The sequence below is a fragment of the Onychostoma macrolepis genome, chromosome 05 (genome assembly GCF_012432095.1).
Source record: "Onychostoma macrolepis isolate SWU-2019 chromosome 05, ASM1243209v1, whole genome shotgun sequence".
NCBI lineage: Eukaryota > Metazoa > Chordata > Actinopteri > Cypriniformes > Cyprinidae > Onychostoma > Onychostoma macrolepis.
Window position 1 is genome coordinate 3,819,918 of NC_081159.1, and position 20,010 is coordinate 3,839,927.

General features: G+C 35.4%; 1 protein-coding gene across 1 annotated transcript in view; it reads left to right on the top strand.

Annotated features, from left to right (window-relative positions):
• The window catches only part of LOC131540312 (uncharacterized), a 107,679-nt gene extending 87,796 nt beyond the window's left edge, over window positions 1–19,883 (top strand). The window contains exons 31-43 of the mRNA XM_058774959.1: window positions 935–1,078; window positions 1,635–1,712; window positions 1,855–1,932; window positions 13,839–13,927; window positions 14,287–14,433; window positions 14,668–14,791; window positions 15,508–15,552; window positions 15,632–15,703; window positions 16,017–16,164; window positions 16,300–16,356; window positions 17,024–17,116; window positions 17,267–17,426; window positions 17,584–19,883. Coding sequence (XP_058630942.1) covers window positions 935–1,078; window positions 1,635–1,712; window positions 1,855–1,932; window positions 13,839–13,927; window positions 14,287–14,433; window positions 14,668–14,791; window positions 15,508–15,552; window positions 15,632–15,703; window positions 16,017–16,164; window positions 16,300–16,356; window positions 17,024–17,116; window positions 17,267–17,426; window positions 17,584–17,869 — 1,521 coding nt within the window. The 3' untranslated portion in view covers window positions 17,870–19,883. The remainder of the gene's footprint in view (window positions 1–934; window positions 1,079–1,634; window positions 1,713–1,854; window positions 1,933–13,838; window positions 13,928–14,286; window positions 14,434–14,667; window positions 14,792–15,507; window positions 15,553–15,631; window positions 15,704–16,016; window positions 16,165–16,299; window positions 16,357–17,023; window positions 17,117–17,266; window positions 17,427–17,583) is intronic.
• Window positions 19,884–20,010: the final 127 nt, after the last annotated feature.

Here is a 20,010-nt window from a genome sequence, read left to right on the forward strand (position 1 = left end):
CTACAATGCATTCATCATTTATTTATGCTACTTTTCAAATGTATTTTGTTTTATTTTATATTGTATAAAATACAATATATTGTTCAAAATTTGGGGGTTGGTAAAAATTTATAAAAAAAAAAAAATGCTCTCAAGCTCTCCAAGGATCCGTTTATTTGATCAAATATATGGTGAAAATGCTTCTATTTTCTATTTTTTCTATTTTGAGATATTTTAAAATGTGATGCAAAGCTGAATATGCTGATTTGGTGCTCAAGATTTTTTTTCTGCTTAATATTTTTGTGGAAACCATGATGAATTCTTTTAGTTCAAAAGAACCACATTTACTTAAAACAGAAATCTTTTGTAACATGGTAAATGTTTTGTTACTTTTGATCAATTGAATGCATCCTTGCTGAATAAAATATTAGTTTCCTTTTTAAAAAACCCCCAGCTCTTTTGGGCCTTGTCTCAGACTTTCAATCCTAAAATATGTAAATAAATCATAAAAATATGAGCATTTTATGTTTTAAACTATGATAATATAAACAAAGAGTGAATTTTAATGTGTATTGTTAAAATATCTATTTTTATTAGTTTCCACCACACAAACCAGTTTGCCCTCATTTTTTCCCCTGAAAATTAAAGCCAAGAGCATGCCTATGAAATATGAAATGTGATGTGTGAAGAAAACCTAAAACTTCAAGTTAAATATCACCTTTGAACAATATTTTTTTTTTCATGATTTCTAATCAACATGTTATGTAAAAAGGTGTAAAAAATATGATTTATTTCTGTGTATTTAGGATTCATAAAATATTGTTGTTCAATGCATATAATTCTCATGACATTTGGATGACATTAAGTAGAGATATTAAATAAAAACAAACAAACAAAAGACACAGCACAAAAAGTTCCCGTAGCTAAAGAAACATCTCTCCTGTCTTTTCCACAGTTCCAGCAGACATCTGAGCATGCTCTGTTCTCCTGTTCGGTCGTGGACATCTTCACTCAGCTCAACCAAAGCTTTGAAATCATTAAGAAACTAGACTGTCCTGATCCTGCAGTGGTTGCCCAGTACAATCGACGATTTGCCAAGGTGAAGATCAACAGACCTAAACCATACTATATACTACATTCAAAAGATGGTTCCAGAGAAACTGGAAAATAGACAAGCTGAGACTGACAGAAAGATAATAGATGGAAAATGGAGGCAAGAGAAATATAAGCTGCTGGCACACAGTGTGTTTGTCTTTAGACCATCACCATCTGTTTCTTAGCCTGTGAGTCATATCTAACTTAGACGTCTGACGCAGAGACATCTTTGTTGAAGCCTACACAGGTTTTGTAGGAGCTGAGATGCATTTACATTTCATTAGATTTTAGTAAAGACAGTGACTAAATACTAAATGCAACTATCTGACATGATCGTAATCGTGGTATTTTCTGAAATTTTTTTTTATCGCTAATCAGCATATTGAGGTCTGTTTCAGGGAACAAAACAACAATTTAGTGCATCTTCAACAAAGTCAGTTTGTCTGCCATTCCAGATTTCAGACTACCAGTACAGTACAAGGTGTAGTTCATTTTCTCTACGTACCGTTTAGGTGTAATAGTGTTTTTCTTTCTTTTCCTTCTTCCCCTTTCCCAATCAGACTATCACCAAAGTGCTCCTGCAGTATTGTGCTATTCTAACCAAGAGTTTCCCCTCGTACTGTGAGAAGGAAAAGACGGTGAGTGTTAACAAACCAAATTTTGGAGACTTGCATGTCTGTTAACATACATTAAGTGTCCAAGCAGGTCTAAGTTCTGTCTCTCTACATGTATATCTTTCTTTTTCCTTGTGCTGTTCGCTCTTTCCTGCCTCTGCTGCAGCCCTGTGTGTTGATGAACAACGTTCAACAGATGCGTGTGATGTTGGAGAAGATGTTTGAGTCTATGGGAGCCAAACAGGTAAGTGAAACATGAAGTTACTACAGACTATTACAAAAACCTTCTGTGGTGGTACTATTGTAAATTGACATACAGTATAACAGGGAAGAAGCCACTACAAATGTCCAGCAAACTATGGTTACCAATGGTAATTTTTTGTTTGTGCAACAAAAATGCGGTGCCTTATAAGGTACACTATTGTTCAAAAGTATGGGTTTGTGAAGATTTTTCTCACATTTTTGAAAAAAGTCTCTTATGCCGACTAAGACTGCATTTATTTGATCAAAAATACAGTAAAAACTGTAATATTACAAAATAAATTATTTAAGATTTACAGTAACTGTTTTAATATATGTGACCCTGGACCACAAAACCAGTCATAAGTGCAAATTTATCGAAATTGAGATTTATACATAAAACATCTGAAAGCTGAATAAATAATCTTTCCATTGATGTATGGTTTGTTAGGATCGGACAGTATTTGGCTGAGATGCAACTATTTTAAAATCTGTAATCTGAGGGTGCAAAAAAATCTAAATACTGAGAAAATTGCCTTTAAAGTTGTCCAAATGAAGTTCTTAGCAATGCATATTACTAATCAAAAATTAAGTTGTGATTTATTTACGGTAGGAAATTAACAAAATATCTTCATGGAACATGATCTTTACTTAATATCCTAATGATTTTTGGCATTAAAGAAAAATGGATAATTTTGACCCATACAATGTATTTTTGGCTATTACTACAAATATACCCCAGCGACTTAAGACTGGTTTTGTGGTCCAGGGTCACATATTTTAACTCCACAATTACTCCATTTTTTTAATGTCTTATTATCAAAGAACAGCATTTCTTTACTGTCCCTTTTTATCCTTTTTTTTTTTTCATGCTTCCTTTCTGAATAAAAGTAAAAACAATCTTACAGACCTTTAACATTTGAACGGTAGTGTACCTCATTTAGCCAAAATCTAAAATAGCATCACGTTACCTCAGGATGCACCGAATTACCCTGAATTTGTGTGTAATTTTTCTGCTGCTTAGAGTATCGAGTCGTTTGCTTGTGTAACTGGAGAAACTGAAGTGTATGGTTTTGATTTGATGACGCTGGGCCTGCTGGCATTTTGTGCATGATGTACTTGTGGTGAGCAATGAACTGAATGTTTGTTATCTGTCATGAGTTCGTCCAAATATTCCACATCTTTTTGGAAATACTGGTGAATCATCTGCTGCAAGACGCGAAAATGCCATTTCTATTTTTTTTTTTTGACATCAGTGTGTTTCTCAGAGTTATTGTGTGCATTTTTCTGTAGATATGTGTGTGTGGTGAATGTTTATAGTAGCTGAGCTAACCATACACACTTTTTTGTGTGTGTATGTGTATAGTATACTGTTGAGGAAGAGCGGGTAGGTGAAGCAATTTATTTTTGAGATGGACCATCCCTATAAACCCTCTGTGTGGTTTGTGTGCTTTAGTAGGTGTTGTGTTTAGACCCTTTCACTAGGTTGCAATGCCCTTTTTGCACCACCTTATGCCACCCAAAAGATTCAGCCCTCCGTAGTGTTGCTTTCTTAGTATAAAATCCTTAAATCACTTAAATGCTGATCTCTATTTTCACTCCCAGCTGGAGAATGAGGAGGAGCCAGAGGACGATGAGGAGGAGGTGTGTTGAGAGTGTTTATGAATAGGGTCCAAAATTAACTGCTACCTGCCCAATCATAAGTGAATTGAGAATTTTATTTTTATTATGGTGCTCTCATTTGGTGCTTGGCCACATGTAATATTTTGGTCTTCTAAACTATAATTTAAACATCTTCCAGTTAGACAAAGATGTGTTTATGTATGCAAATGCAGTCTTGTTTATGAGTGTATGTGTTCAAAGCTAGGGGTCAAAAACACAAAATTGTTTCTTTTGGTCTCCCTCTGCTCAGGCGATCACTGATGATGAAGGCAATGAGGTCTGTACACTCAACACTGCGGTACAGAGGAGTGTGTGTGTGTGTGTGTGTGTGTGCGCGCGCGCGCGCATGTGGGTGTTTTGCAAGATTTTGTGTAAATCAACAAGGCAGTGAAAGTCTTCTGCTACTACCTAGCACCTTCTTTCTTTTTTGTTCTTTTTCACTATTACTCATCTTGTTCTTTATTTCTCATTGCCAGTCGGATGAATCAGATGCTAAGGTGAGAAGCAGGCATACGTCTCACCTGATGGGCTTCTTTATGATGCTGTTTATCAAACATATGAAACATTATAAATGGCTTTTTACACTGACAGAGATATGCAGTGACAAAGCAACCAGATGCGATGCAGCAATTACCATACAGTTTACGCCTACTAGCCTACTCGCTGACAGTACAACGACTTCTTAGCACTGAGATTTAGGTTTTTTTATTTTTTAAGATATTTTGCTATGTAATTTATTCCTTTGATGGCAGAGCTAAATTGTGAGCAGCCATTACTCCAGCGTCACATGATCCTTAAGAAATCATTCTGATATGCTGATTTGGTGCTCAAAAAATATTTGTTATTATTATCAGTGTTAAAAACACTTTATATTTTTCTGGAAACTGTAATACATTTTCTTCAGGACTCTTTAATAAATAGAAAGTTCCAAACAACAGCCTAGTTTTTAAAATGGAAGGGTTTTTTTTGTAACCCTTAATTTTTGCTCAAATTTTTGATGAATTTAATACATCTTTTTAAAATTAACTTATTAATAAGTTATATAAATATAGTAATATATATTTTCCAAACAAGAATAAGATCTTACTGAGCCCAAACTTTTAACAGTAGTGAAAGTGAAGCTGCATTTATTTTTATATCTTTATTTATGTCATTGTTTATTTATTATTTTTGTCTGACTTATGTATCTACGTCTTTTCCATCAGTCTGGCATTTCGGATTCAGAAGGATCAGAGGTATGTTAAGAGATCATAGTCAGTGCTTTTTAAAGATGGACTAAAATCAAAAGCTCGGCTGATGTACAGTACAGTCATCTGTCTGCTCTTCATTTACTCATTCATTCATGTTCGGTTTTTGTGAAACATAATTAAAGATTAAAGAAAATGCAGGGTTTAAAACAGAATGGAGGCGAGTAAATGAGTACAATGTTCATTTTGGGTGAACTGTCTCTTTAAGACTAAAGGTAGTTAGTAAAATCTGATAGAGCAGACGAGTCTTTAGATTGCAGTCACACACATTAAAGCCTAATTGACCCATTAATTGCGACCAGATAATTTAATGTAGCGCTTAAGCTTTTAAAAGAATCAAAAGCTTTCACTTCTACAGCTGGGATTTGTGCCTTAATTGATTTTTGCATCCAACCAAGAGCAGTGGATCTGAATAAGAGCATGAGTGAGGAGTGAAAAATGTAGGTTATCTGTATTCCTATAGTAAAGAGTTAGACTTAAATGCAAGTTAAATTATATTGATTAGATCCATACAAATGCTATATTTTTAATCGGAGGTGAGTGAGTACTCTGTGGAGTTTGTGTTCTAGACTCCAGCTGTGATGTTAATGATTGCAGCTGAGTTAACATCAGCATCATTACATAGTACAGGCTAATTAAAACACAGCTCCACATCGTGATTGAACTGCAGAGTTACACCATGAAAGATCTGGAAAGTCCATTGAATTGAAATGACCTTTAAAATCATACTGTAGGGGTGAATTCACCAAACAATTGATGCACTTTGTTATAGGAATTGTTCACCCAAAAATCAATATTTGCTGAAAATCTAGCATCCAAGATGTAGAGGAGTTTGTTTCTTACTGACAGATTTAGGGAAATTTAGTATTACATGACTTGTTCACCAATGGATCCTTTGCAGTGAATGGGTGCCGTCAGAATGAGAGTCCAAACAGCTGATAAAAACAGCACAATAATCCACACCAGTCTATTAATGAATGTCTTGTGAAGTGAAAAGCTGCGTGTTCGTGAGAAACAAATCCATCATTGAGGCATTATACAAATCCATAATAACATTTCCTCCAGTTGTCACGAATCAGTTATCCTTTTATCAGCTGTTTGGAGATTCATTCTGACGGCACCCATTCACTGCAGAGGATCTATCGATGAGCAAGTGGTGTAATGCGTTTTTAGCAGGTTGGTATTTTAAATCGATGGCACACTGGACTGTAACTGGAGAATGTATGATTTATTTTTATTTGTAGATTGACAACAAAGAAAAGGAGAATAAGGTTGGTTTTGTAAAGATAAAAGTCCACCCATTTGACTTTAGTGGCTGTATTGTGTGTTGTGAAACCCTGTTGGTTGTATACCTTTCAATAGTTTGTATCGTGCTCCTGTGATTGTGGTTTAGATCTTGATGCAATGTTTTTCGATCATGGGCCATCTTTTATTCCCATAGTTTCCTGTCCTCCCTCAAGTATTGTATAAAAAGTGGTCAAATAATGACAGTTAACTAAAGATTAGTTTTGGGAACGTGTTGCCAGTCAAAAGAACTGAATTAGAACAGCAGCAGTTTTAGGCTCAGCAGGCACTCTTCTAGTGACTTCACCTGAAGTCTGAGTGCTTTTGCTTTTTGTGTTATTGTGTCCAGGCATTTTTAAAGCCAGACATGTACAGACATTTTTCAGTTAATTCTGCATTTTAAAAATGACGCTGTGAAGTGGTGACACATCCTGCTGTCCTTGAGTTCGTGTGAGTCAGCTGTTGCTGTCAGGGTCCATGGTAATGTTCTTTAGCAGTGAACTTTTTGACTGGCATGTTGGTGTATGTGGGGAGAAACAAATACTGTAAATGCATAGATAGAGGCAAGAAGCATCACATTTAATACCCAGGGGAAGTACTGTCTGATTAAAAAATAAATAAATAAATAAAAAATTAAAAAAAAGCGACTAATGCTATAATGTTTATATGTTATAAAAAACATACACTACCAGTGTTTGTGAAAGTTACTTTTAAAAGTAATGCATTACAATATTGCGTTACTCCCTAAAAAAGTAACTAATTATGTTACTTGCTTACTTTTTCTGGAAAGTAAAGCTTTATGTTACTTTTGCGTTACTTTTTAAATATGAGCAGGTCTTGATTGTTTGTTTTTTAATATAAGAAGTTCTATTTATTGCAAATGTAAAAGCCCTTTCACACCAAAAAGTGTAATGACTAAACCTCAGGCTGAAGGAAAAGTAGATTCACGTCTGTACAGTAGAAGAAGGTTCAACACTCTTCAGCAATAAAAAAACAATGAAGCACAATTGTTAGTTTATCTGAAGTCATTTTTGCTTATTAGTATGGTTGAACTGGATCATCAAAGGTCAGCAGAAAAGACATCGGTTGATAAAATGGGATTGGATACATTTGTGTTATTTAACATTTAATTATTGCAGGTTTGCGTCATATTCTGAGTTTACATTTCACTGTTTTAATTCATTTTGATTAATACTAAATCTGTTTTTTTTTTTTTGCAAGTGGGATGAATTAATGCACATTCACATTTAGTCTAGAACTACAGTAACATCATGTTCACACACAATGACTCTGTACTTCTGATTTCTCCCAACATGGGGACAGGAGACTTGTTAGTCAATAAATGGGAAAACAAAGTAACTGGTGTTATTTAAAAAAAAAAAAAAGACAAAAAAAGCAGTTTTAAAGTAGTTGATAAAATCAGCCTGTCCTGACCAGCTGGAACAATAAAACCTAACCTGCTGCGACTGCAATAAGTATTTTGATATTTAGTCAGTTGGTTTCTGTATATTAAATATCAGAAATGTTCTGATTGCTGTCATTGTCACATGGCACAGCAGTTTTGCGTTCTGGTTGTCATTGTTAGGCCAATTTTTCAGTCCACTCTGTCTAGCTTTTTTTAATTCACAAGCGCATCCTATGTGAATGGCCCCTTGAGCATTCGGCTGCTCCTGTTCAAAATTTCAACTTCCTTCTCTCCGTCACCCTCACCCCCTGCCATTCATCCATCTGTTATTGACTGTTGTTTCTCCTTTCATCTGTATGTACAGCTTGGCAGGCAGAAGGTGGGTTTGTGTGAGCTAAATGCTTCAGTTTGATGGATGACAGTCGTAGTGAAGTAGTCAGTGTCGTCGTATCGGATGCTTTGAGCAGATGAATCAAATATTTAGGGAGCCAGATTCTTCTCTTCTATTTAACTTCTTCCTCTTATTACCCAGTAGAATTATTTATCTAGATTCTTCTTTCCTTCCCTTCAATTCTGTGTGCGGAAGATTTTGTGGTGTTTGATTGTGCATATGTGCATATTTGCATTTAGTAGCTCTTTAAAGTTTTTCTTTGTTGGCTTTCATTCTTATTGTCTTTTTGTTCATTCTTTCTGTAGTCTGTTGCTAAGAAAGAAAAGGTGTGTACACTTACAGTATTTTGTAATATTAGTACTTAAAGCCTGTGTGTGTGTGTGTGTGTGTGTGTGTGTGTGTGTATATATATATATATATTATACATACACACAGTGTTTCCCCTACCATTATTTTAAGGGGCGGCCCCCAACGGCACCCCCGCCCCTTGAAGGTCAAGTTAATTTTATTTTCTCTATAGCGCCAGACCACAAAAGAAGTCATTCGATGTTACCTTCCCTATAGAACATGTATACCTTGTTCTTTTATTAAACAAACTAAATAGCCTTATGTCATTTATCTTATTTGCACGACGGCATGTCATTTCTGTCTCTACGTTACATGGTCGTGCTCTCTGTATCGCGCGCACAGCGGAGTTCCGCCCCGGTTCGCACACACACACACACACACACAAACGTAAGCGCACACACAAGTGAGCACACTCCCACTCCTATTTGTAAATGTTAAGCCGCAAAACTACTATTTAAATATGACTTCTGCCTGTCTCTGTGCTAACGTATGGCGCAGACGTGCGGGTTTGTTTACTACTCATACAGAAGCCCGCGTGAGGCTTGCGGCGATATTAACGTCTGCCGCCTCACTAAATGAGGACATAAATACACAAACAACATCTCCAGAACTGCTCTGAGAGTCACTTCATGAGCATTTGACCGTTTCATTTGAGAAAAACTATCCTCATATCATATACACACAGAAATGTAAAGGTATTCACGGCAACGCGTCAAAATAAAAGTTCGGTTTCACTTGAAGACATTGGGCAGAACGTAATAGACTACTACTATTAAAACTAATAATCATGCAATGTCTTCAATGTTATTAACAATATTAGATCCCCTATATATATATAAAAAAAAAAAACGTGTGTGTGTGTATTTATATGTATATGTATATGTATATGTATATGTATATGTATATGTATATGTATATGTATATGTATATGTATATGTATATGTATATGTATATGTGTACCTAATGTCTAAGGCGGTCACAGCCCTGGGTATGAGTACTCTGAAGTGACAGCAATAATCAATCAAAAACAACTCGATGGAGTTCAGCTAGAGGCATGAAATAGAACGTAAAGTCTTGATGACTTTTAAAAGTTAAACTAGTTCTAACCCGACACACAGTGCTTGTGCTGCAAGATGCTGTAAAAAACATTGCACTGCGTGTAGCTCATAGACGCAGAATCTGATTTTACCAAGTGCGACATGTTCCTGGATCAACCCTTGAACAACATTGTGATTAACCAATCAGATTTGAAGAGCCAGTTTATAGTTTTTGTTAAGTTTAGGCTTACAATCAGTGTTTGGTGCTTGTACATCAGTGTCATTGATCTATTGTTTCCTCTGATTTTAGGGATCACTCGTGGTTAAGATTAGGTTTAGCTGTAGGGATACGGTCAAGACTAAATTTTTGGATTAAAATGTTGTTCCAGGGTCAGCAAAACACATCTAACTCAGCAAAATCAGGACGTGCGCAATTTAAAAAACTGTGCAAAAGAAAGCAGCTTCATTATTTTGAAAAGTTCAAGTTGGACCCCTGGAGTAAGATGCCACCCTCAGAATTGAGGCATATGGTCCCCCAGTGGCATGCTAGTGTTTTATTGATTGTTTTATGTTTATTACAATTGAGTGAGATTTTGTAATTCTATGTTTAAGATACATTTCAAACATAAACTTTATCGTAATCTGTAGGCCAGTTGGGTGGAATTATTAAATCTGAATTTATTGTTTCTTTCAATTAAAATTATAGTATAGTGTAATAGACATGTAACTCTGACATATTAAATTTTCTTGCATTATTCAACTTCCAGCATTTTCAAAATACATAAATATACACAATACACTAACACAAGTTTGGGGTCAGTATGAGATTTTTTTTTTTTTTTCGTATACGTTTTTTCACACTGAATTAACCAAAAGAGACTGTAGAGACATTAATAATGTAAAAAAAAAAAAAAAATTAACCTGAAGAAATGTTAAGCAGCACAACTGTTTTCAATATTGATAATAAGAACTGATTTCGCTATTTAATGCTTTTTTGTGCAGCAAATCTGTTTTAGAAGATTTGTTAAAGATTGTTCAACTTTATTAGAATGATGTTCATGTGACACTGAAGACTATGAGAGTAATGATGCTGAAAATCCAGCTTGCATCACAGAAATAAATTACATTTTAAATTGTAGTTATTTTAAATGTTAGTAATATTTAACAATATTGCTGTTTTTGCTGTATTTTGAAATAATGAAATAAATGCAACTTTGGTAATCACAGAGTTGTCTTTCAAAATCTTACTGACCCTGAACTTTTGAACATTAGTGTATTTGATTTTAATATTATTCATATATATATATGAATAGTTAAACTAATAATTATAGTTATGTATATATCATCTGCCCCAGATTCGGGATCATCTTCATGATATTAATGTTAAGTTATAACAACTAAATTAGAAAATGTTTGCATTTATTTCCCATAATGTATTGAATAATGCATCATATGTGCTCATTTACATTTAGCTTGTAAGAGCCTATAGTTTCTATCTTGTGTGTTGTTTGTGTATGTTTCTTTGATTCATGTGTTTGTTTCTATGTTCTGGCATCAGGGGGAAAAGAAGGACAAAGAGAAGGAGGTTTGTGTACACATACATACACACACACACATACACACACACACACACACTCATGCTGTTTGTCTGTGGTAGTGTTGCCCCATAGTCTCTGGATCAACAGGACTCTGTGTGATATTGAATGTAATTTTGTTTCTCTGTCTCAAGGATGAGAACACGACCACAGAGGTGGGTGATGGAGCTGAGGTAATAAGCTGATGCACATCTGTGTGTGTGTGTGGGGTACTTTCTGAAACATGATAGAACAAGGTCTCATTAGTGTGAGGAGCAAGTGTGTGTATAAAATCTGATGGGAAGTAGAGATGTGTGCTGTTTGGCTCTGATCCTGTCCCCAGGGCTCCAGTGCCTCATTGTCAGAGTCTTGTTTTTAGGTGGAATAGGATTCTTGTGCCCTGATGTGACATAAAAACAATTACCCATAATTCAAAGCTTAAATAATGATGTGCCTTAGGCAAATGATATGATTTAGCTGTTGTCAGTGAATAAACGATCATTGTTTTGGTAAACACAGTAACAGATGCTTATTAAACTTTTTTTGCTGTCTTGGAGTGTTTTTGTAGAGCATAAGTCTAGAACACTCATTAGAACAATCCATGTTTTTTATGAGTGGTTTAAAGTTGTCTTGTCACCAGGCTTTTGACTGAAGTCTGGTCAACTTTGCTACTTACTTTGGAAGTTCGGATCATTTTAATGACTTGAATATTTTTCAGCAAAATGAACAAATTCTCATTTAAGTCGTTCTGTTTAGTTAATTTAAAATGTTATATTTTCAATAGCCAAACTCCTCACACACCACATAAACAATCTTTAATCATACTCTGAATTAGAAAATCATTGTAATGCAAACAAATGATGAATTTTTCTGCTGTTTTTTTTTTTTTTTGGTCTGAGTCTTTAATTCATCATGTGACGGACACATGGACTCTGTACAGAACAAAAAGCATTCAACTACATATTTGGATCGTGCTGTACATTCATGCATAAGGATTTTGAACATGCACGATTTTGATAAAATGAACATATCCAGAGAATTGTTCCATATAAAAAATTAACGAAACGTTCATGACTGAACTAAACCTGCCAAAACAAACCACTACTTTTTTTTTTTTTTTTTTGAAAAGTACAAATGAGTAATTTTATGCAGCAAGGATGCATCAAATTGATCAAAAGTAAGAGTAAAGACATTAATATTGTTATAAAACAGTTTCAGCTTTGGCATAACAGGAATAAATTTAAGCATTTTAAAATGTAATAAAATAGAAAACAGTTCTTTTAAATTGTAATATTTCAGAATTATTGTGTATTATAGATTAGAGCTCAAGAGACTTCTTTCAAAAACAAAAATTTACCAAAATGTATGCATATTCAGATACTGAACTGACACCTGAAGTTTTTGGACTCAACTGCATTCACCAACCAGAATGTAATCACACTAAGCAAATTGTCCATCACTTAATACGCATTACACAAAAAGATAGCCACTAAGACTCACACACAATATTTATCATGTGTAAATATGACAAATGTAATTTTGCTAAATCACCTGTGTCACCTGGAGTTTTCAGAGATCACTATCCGTATTGGACTCCAGTTTATTTAACCTGGTGTCTGCCGTGATGAGTAAATGCAGTTGTCAATGCCAAACACTGATTATGTGAATGTGACCTTAGACAGAGAGTAGACTAGACCTTACATCTGTCAGACTAAAATTGAGTTTGACTTTGAATGTTTTTCCCATTTTATTTATTCTTTTCGTTTTAATTTTATTCTTCAGCCCAAAGATGAGGGAAAAGAGGTGTGTGGTGTTTCTTTTGCAGTTTAAATGTTAACATTCCTGTATTTATCTCAATTCTAACATTCAGAAGCATCTGTGCAATCGAGGATTTGCTCAGCTGTATCATTTTTCTCTCTGTGCCTTTTCTTTTGTTTTCCCGTGTTATTTTCACTCTGTCCCTCGGTAGAAAGAGGCAACAGTCGACACAAAAAAGGTGCGATAATCATCATGGCTATATATGTGTGTGTGTGAGTGAGACTGTGTCGTGTTGTTTTGCTAGAAGCCTGGCTATCTCTTTCCTCCTCCTGAGACTTTCCCCATCACTGTGATGGCATAGTGCAAAATAGACGTTCAGACAAACATGCATTTATGATCAGTTCTGTGCATTCATAAGCCTCAGTGCAAGTCCACAAGCCATAATTAAAATGTAACAATTTCCACTCAATTTTACAACCAGAAAGTGTCCAAATAAAAAATTAACTATTTGTATACGTTTGCTTAAAAAGCTTGCTTGTGCAGCCTTTCTTTAATATAAATAGCACTTGGTTTTATACTTTATCTCAATGACACATTCACACATTGTGGTTCAAGTGTCCAAATACTTTTTGGGGCCACATTCTTGTTCAAATAAAGGATAAAGGTGCTATTCTTCTATATTTTTAAAGTCTTAATGATGCTTTCCTTCTTTGAATAGCCATAGGCTAGAAGACAGTTTTCTCTGTTCTACCACCCTGAACCAATTCTACATCCCTTACTGTCGATATTGTGCAATGTTTTAATTGTCCTTTCTCAGCAGCATTAAACTGGATAAACACATTTTTCCAACGTTCATTATGGGAATGAAAGCATAACTCCTCCACTCTCTGTTTTGGTATTTTTACACCTGCTTTAATTAAGCTGTTGTTGGATCTGACAGATGTATTCCGGAAGATTTTTCTTACCGTTGAAAAACGGCTTTAATAGAGAATGTTTCCAATTTGTTTCACTTCCGTGATGCTGATGCACTTGCAGAACCATGACAAACAGACATGGTGATTTTCCCCTCCCCCACATCTTTTCCTTGCCTCTCCGTTCCTCTGCCTAGTTTAAGTTCTATATTTTCTATTAAACTAACACTTCCTCCCATGTGTGTGTGTGTGTGTGTGTGTGTGTGTGCGTGTGCGCATGTTACTCTCAACAGCTCGACTCAGAGGCTGCAGATATCCTCAATGACCTGCAAGGGAAGCTTAATTCTGTTCTGGATAACCTGAGTGGCATGTTTGCCAAGAGGTAAACTTAATTTTCTGAACCTGAATTTCATCTGAATATCATTACTGCAATGTTTCTGAGTGTTCTGCTTATAAATATCACCTTTTGTCATAATAGCTCTGTCAGAAAATCGCTATTATTTGTTTTTGTTTTGATTTCATTTTTTAAATTTAATTCTTTTATTTTATTTTGATGAATTTTGAATGCCTCTATAAACACAAACTATTAATGAATACAATATAAACATTGCACTACAGAATAATCTGTTTTGGAAATAGTGTCATTATTGCTGTCATCTTGCATGTTGGCCTAATTTTGAATCTTCTGTTTTTCCCCCATACCATTCCTATCTCCCTCTCGCTCTTTCTGTATGTGTATAGTTTCCAGGCGCGTATGAATACATGTGTGCGTCAGATGGCGGAGATCCTGTATCAGATTAAAGGACCTCTGAATCAGAACACTCGTAACACAGCGGAGGCTGACGCAGACAACGCACTGCGGCCGCTTATGGAGTTCCTCGACACAAAGTCAGTTCAGCTCAACTTCTATTAGTAGATTTTTAGACCAGTTTCAGATCAGTTGTCTAAGGGTCTCCATGTGTGCCCATTTCTGTTTCTTGGCACACTTGGCATCCTAAACAAGAGCAGAGAAAAGTGAAATAATAACCTTTCATCAGTTGAATAGTACTGTGTATCATAAATTCCCCTGACTGCCAAATGTAAAATGTACATACACATGTCTGTTTGTGATGTGTGTTGCAGCCTCAGCATCTTTGCGGACATATGTGACAAGACTGTGTTGAAGCGTGTGCTAAAGGACCTCTGGAAGAATGTTCTGATCTGCATGGAGAAAACGATTGTGTTACCTCAGAGCAGCGACAGTATAGTGAGTTTCAATTGTCAGTGTTGGTATGCTATCTAGGAATAGCAATGAGTATAGGACTCAAGCATTCAGAAGCGACAGCGATGATCAATCATGAAAACACAATAATTGCATAGCTTTTTCTCATTTTCCTCACTTTTCCTTTTGTGTTATTTATTGCTTTCTTTTTTTTTATTTTTTTTTTTTATTATTGATTTATTTTATTGTAGAATTTTGCATTTGCAAAAAAAAAAAAAAAAAGATTGTGACAAAAGAGAAGTGACAATGGTGATTGATCATGAAAATAATTCCATAACTTTTGCACAAATTGAAAATGTTGTTTTATTTTAGCATGTTTTTATTTGATTTTATTTCTAAATTAATTTTATTAAAAAAAAAAGAGAGCCTAATTTTTCTTGTTTTTCCGAGAAGCCATTTTCAAACTGGTGGTAACTTGTCTGATTTGTTAGACTGCAATTTCTACAGTGTCTTTAAGTTAAAACTATATTTTAATTGAGATGGCATCTGCGCTGCTTATGGCAAGTTGTTGAAATAAAAATGTCTAGGAGATGCATAGGATTAGGCTTATGCTTGTACTAGAGTAGTCAACATGGCCATAATGGCCTTTCTATAGTTAACACGCTTTTGACATTTAGGATGTAAATAATATCATATTTTTCAGCCAATACTGGCAGGCAGAGGTTTGAAATAATTTTTTCCTTTTTTTATTATTATTACAGGGAGCTCAACTTCTTACTGCTGCTAAGGAACTGTCTAAACTAAAGGTATTGACCATAAACACTTGAAACGTATAATCTATAGCCTAAGGAAGTGGGTGTGGCTAATGCTTCTCTCTCATTATAGGGAGGGGTGGAGCCAAAGAGCTTGTCACCAAGGCAATGTGTGATCCTGGATGCAGCACTGGATTCAATCAAGGTTTGTTGGTGGATATGGCATGCCTGCTGAGTTACAACACGTTAAAGTTTCAAGTGTCTGCTTAAAAACAGAACTGTCACACCAAGTCAACACATTGCACACAAAGTGTTTGGGTTCTTGAGATCGGTGCGTCATTAAAGTGTGTAGGAAGGAGCGAGAAACTGAAAGAGTCTGAGAAATCTGCTCACCACAGGCATGACTTGTCACACGTAATAATGTGGTCAGACAAAATAAGTTACTGTGAACTGTAGCACCTTTTGCAGAAAGAAATTCATGCAAATTTTCTTTCTCTCTTTAACCTGCTACTGGGTAGCTCTTCTTCCATGCTGGTGGGAACGGTTTAAAGAAAGTGTACCTGGAGAAGAGCCCTGAGCTGTCGTCGCTGCGTTATGCTCTCTCCCTATATACACAGACCACAGATGCTCTTATCAAGGCGTTTGTGACGACACAACATGCTCAGGGTGAGATACATACCCTTGCACACATGTTTAGTGGCTGACTTTTATCAACCCTTGCACATGGCCACACAATCTGTATAAATTATTTGACATTTGCAAGACTCATATATTTTTAAAATGAAACATTTCTTCTTGCAGTTCAAAATGGTATGGGCATCAGGATCACCCCCAAGGAGAACGTTCGACCCGACAGAGGTGGGCCGAAGATTCGTTCATCCTTGACTCTTTGAAGAGCTAGAAAGAGAGAGAGTCTCTCTCTCTCTCTCTTCTGAATTAAATATAGAAATATAGGAAATGGCAGGGAAAATGGAATAAAATAATAAAAAATAAAGTATACATACGTAGTCAAATGTTAAGGGGTCAGTAAGTTCCTTTAGAAATCATTGTAGTATGCTGATTTGCTGCATTTTTTATTATTCTTAGTGTTTTTATTTTTATTTTTAATTGTTAAATTTTTTTCTCTCGTTTAAAAGAGCATTTGTTTGAAATAGAAATGTTTTGTAACATATTGAACAGTAGTGTTAATGGGTTTTTTTTTGATAAAAATATACATTTATCAAAAATATTTTTAAAAATTGTCTCTCTGATGCATTTCTCATGCAAAAATTGCATTTCTGTTCCAACAAATCCCCTGCTCATTACTTGATTGTTCTTTTTAAATATTTTGTCTAATTTGATTACGCTTAAGCTACCACTAGTTTTACTATATCATTTGTAATGGCACATTTTACAGCATTTCATTAAAAGCCGTTCCTTAGAATTCCCTATTTTTAACCACACTCACAGTATTAAGTGTGAAAACTATTTGAGTGTAATATGTTGAATATACAGTGTTTGTGAAATGAAGTGGTTTGATTGACAGGCTCTGGGGTTGAGCGGCCGATCGGGGAAGCGGTGATTCAGCTGGATTTGTCGCCCCCAGCTGGAAACACTGAGCAGAAACTCGGTGTCAGAGGTGAGAGCACTACTGCAAAGAAGAGCTAAATTTAGGACTCTTATCTGTGCGTTTAAGTGTCGGGTGAGATAATGACGATTTAATCAAGTCTTAATGCTGAAACCCCCCCCCGGTGTCTTTTTATGAACTCTTTATCTCTTTCTCTTCCAGTGATTGCAGTAAATGACATGAAATGGCAGACCTCAGGGATGTTTCGTCCATTTGTGGATGTTAACCTGGTCGGCCCACAGCTTACAGAGAAGAAACGAAAATTCACAACCAAATCGAAAAACAACTGCTGGACTGCAAAGTACAACGAGGCCTTTCAATTGTGAGTAAAAACGCATCTATTCGAAACACCAGCATTTTCTATAAGAATAATACTAATACTTACTGGCAGTTAAACTTTTATTAAAAAATATATATATATATATATAAAAATAAACATTACTGATATGTGTATTGTTTCCCTCCTTTATTTCAATCAGTATGTTGGGTAAAGGTGCGAGTCTGGACTGCTATGAGATTCAGATAACGGTGAAGGATTATTGTTTCGGTCGTGCGGATCGTGTGGTCGGGATCGCAGTGCTGCAGCTGCGTGACGTAGCAGACCGGAAAAGCTGCGTGTGCTGGTGCCCCTTGGGTCCACGTATCAACATTGATGAAACCGGGACCACTGCACTACGAATCCTCTCTCAGCGCTCAACTGATGAGGTTGCCAAAGAGTTTGTCAAACTTAAGTCTGAGACCAGACCTGCTGAAGAGGGCAGGTGAAGATGAAACTCAAGGTTGACTTCTTCAATTTATCATTAGGATTAAAGAGGAGAAACAGAAGAGACTTTGATAATACAAGACAAATGCAAACACTGACTGACAGACAAACAAGCGTTCACAAACCAATCACACAAGGACCTACACTGTTTATAAAATTGCGTATGTTTATTCAAAGCCTTAAGAGTCACTTAACTGTCTGACTGGCTTTGCATCACTCTACATGATGGGCAACAACTCACAAAATGAGTGATAGCATTGAGAATAGAGTTCCCACCGTCATGGAAAATCTGGAAATATCAGGAAATTTTCAGTTGTTGGTTTCCAGGCATTAAAAGTCAAGGAAATGTGAAAGAAAGAAAAAAAAGTCACTTAGCTAGAAATCTCTGCATTTTTGTTTTACAAAAATTATCTAGTTGAGCAAACAACTTGAAAATTCATGGAAATTTTTAAGAAATCTTCAAAAGTCAGCACTAAAATATTTTGTTGGCTAGAAATTGGTATTTGTGAGAGCAGTCTCTGCATTTTTGTTTTATGAAAATTATGTAGTTGATCAAATGACTGGAAAAAAAAAAAAAAAATCCTAAGTCAGCACTAAAATATTTTGTTGGCTAGAAATGTATTTGCAATCTGCATTTTTTCACAAAAATTATCTAGGTATTCAAACAAATGGAAAAGTCATGAAAATAATACAAAAATGTCTTAAAGTCAAAATGAAAATAATTTGTTGGCTAGAAATTTGTATTTGTAAGTGCAATCTCTGAATTCTTTGCAACAATGTTTACAAAATTATCTAGTTTATCAAACAACTATAAATGTATTGGTAAAAATGTGTGGGAGCCCTGTGAGAAGAGAAAAGCAGAACGCTACACGTTTTACTGAGCACTTCACAGTTATTTCAAGCACATTTGTAATGAAAGGTATAAATGACACGTGTGAGAAGATGTGAGAGTTTTGCCAAACATGAGTCTATGGGCTCATTCCACATGTTCTTCGTGGCCTTCTGAATGGGAGGAGTCTTACAGCAGGGGGAGTGGTCTAACAAGATTAATTTACATTGGCTGCCTATTCTTTGATTGACAGGCACAGATATGCACATTTAGACATGTTTTTCTCAATTGGTCATGTTCACTAATGTGTTCCTGAAATCTTATCTGTGATACCTTCAATACATTCATCACCTTTGTCTAACTTGAAAGACATTTCTAATAGTCCGAACCGCTCCGAATGCTCCAAAGATCGTGGTTATCCCTCCTAGTCTCTTATAAACAGATCAATACGCAAGTAAATCAAGACAAATATAGACCAACCAGTAGTGCCAGCCAATGAGAAGGGATGTACTGTATGAAACTTTGTTTACCTTGTGCCAAGTAGTTTGTATGCTCTCTTTTTTGAGGTGTAATGGAGTTATGGTTTGTTTTGTTTGTAATATATGCACAACCAAACCTGTGTAAACACGGTCTGTAAAGTAGACTACCACATGTGCATGTATTTATTGTAAATTGCAGCTTTTGGTCATGTTTATTTATGTTTTGTCAATATGTGGAAAGCTATTTATGTATTTTAAACTATGGAAGAGATCACAGATTGAATCGATATTCTGAATTTATTTATAAATTATTTCTGAATTAATGTGTGACTGAACTTTCTTTCTGATGTGCATTTGGATGCATAGACTTTTTCTAACTTTCTATATGACTGTGGGTTCTTCCTCTTAAACCATTTCCTCTCTTCCATTGTCTTTAATATTTAGCAGCAGAAACATGTCATTTTGAGTGTTCCTTCTCTCTTTAGAAGTTCCTCTAGAGGAATCCGATCCAGATAGGGCAGGTCCAGCCTTGCCTTGCCTAGTTTGTTGTTCAAAACCACCTGGTCATTTCACTCCTTGACCTCTGCTTTTAATAAGGTGACCTGTTTTAAAAATCAATGAAACGGAGGTAAGACTAATTTCTGTATAATGCAGATCAATTATTTGCATTTAATGTTGGTGTATTTTGATGTGGAATGCATATATTTTATGGGGGATGAATTACATTAATTTTGTGGCACATACTTTTTCACATCTGAAGTAAAGCTATATACAAAAGTGTTTAGTGACAGTACCTTTTGTGTGTGTGTGTGTGTGTGTTCACTTACAGGACAAT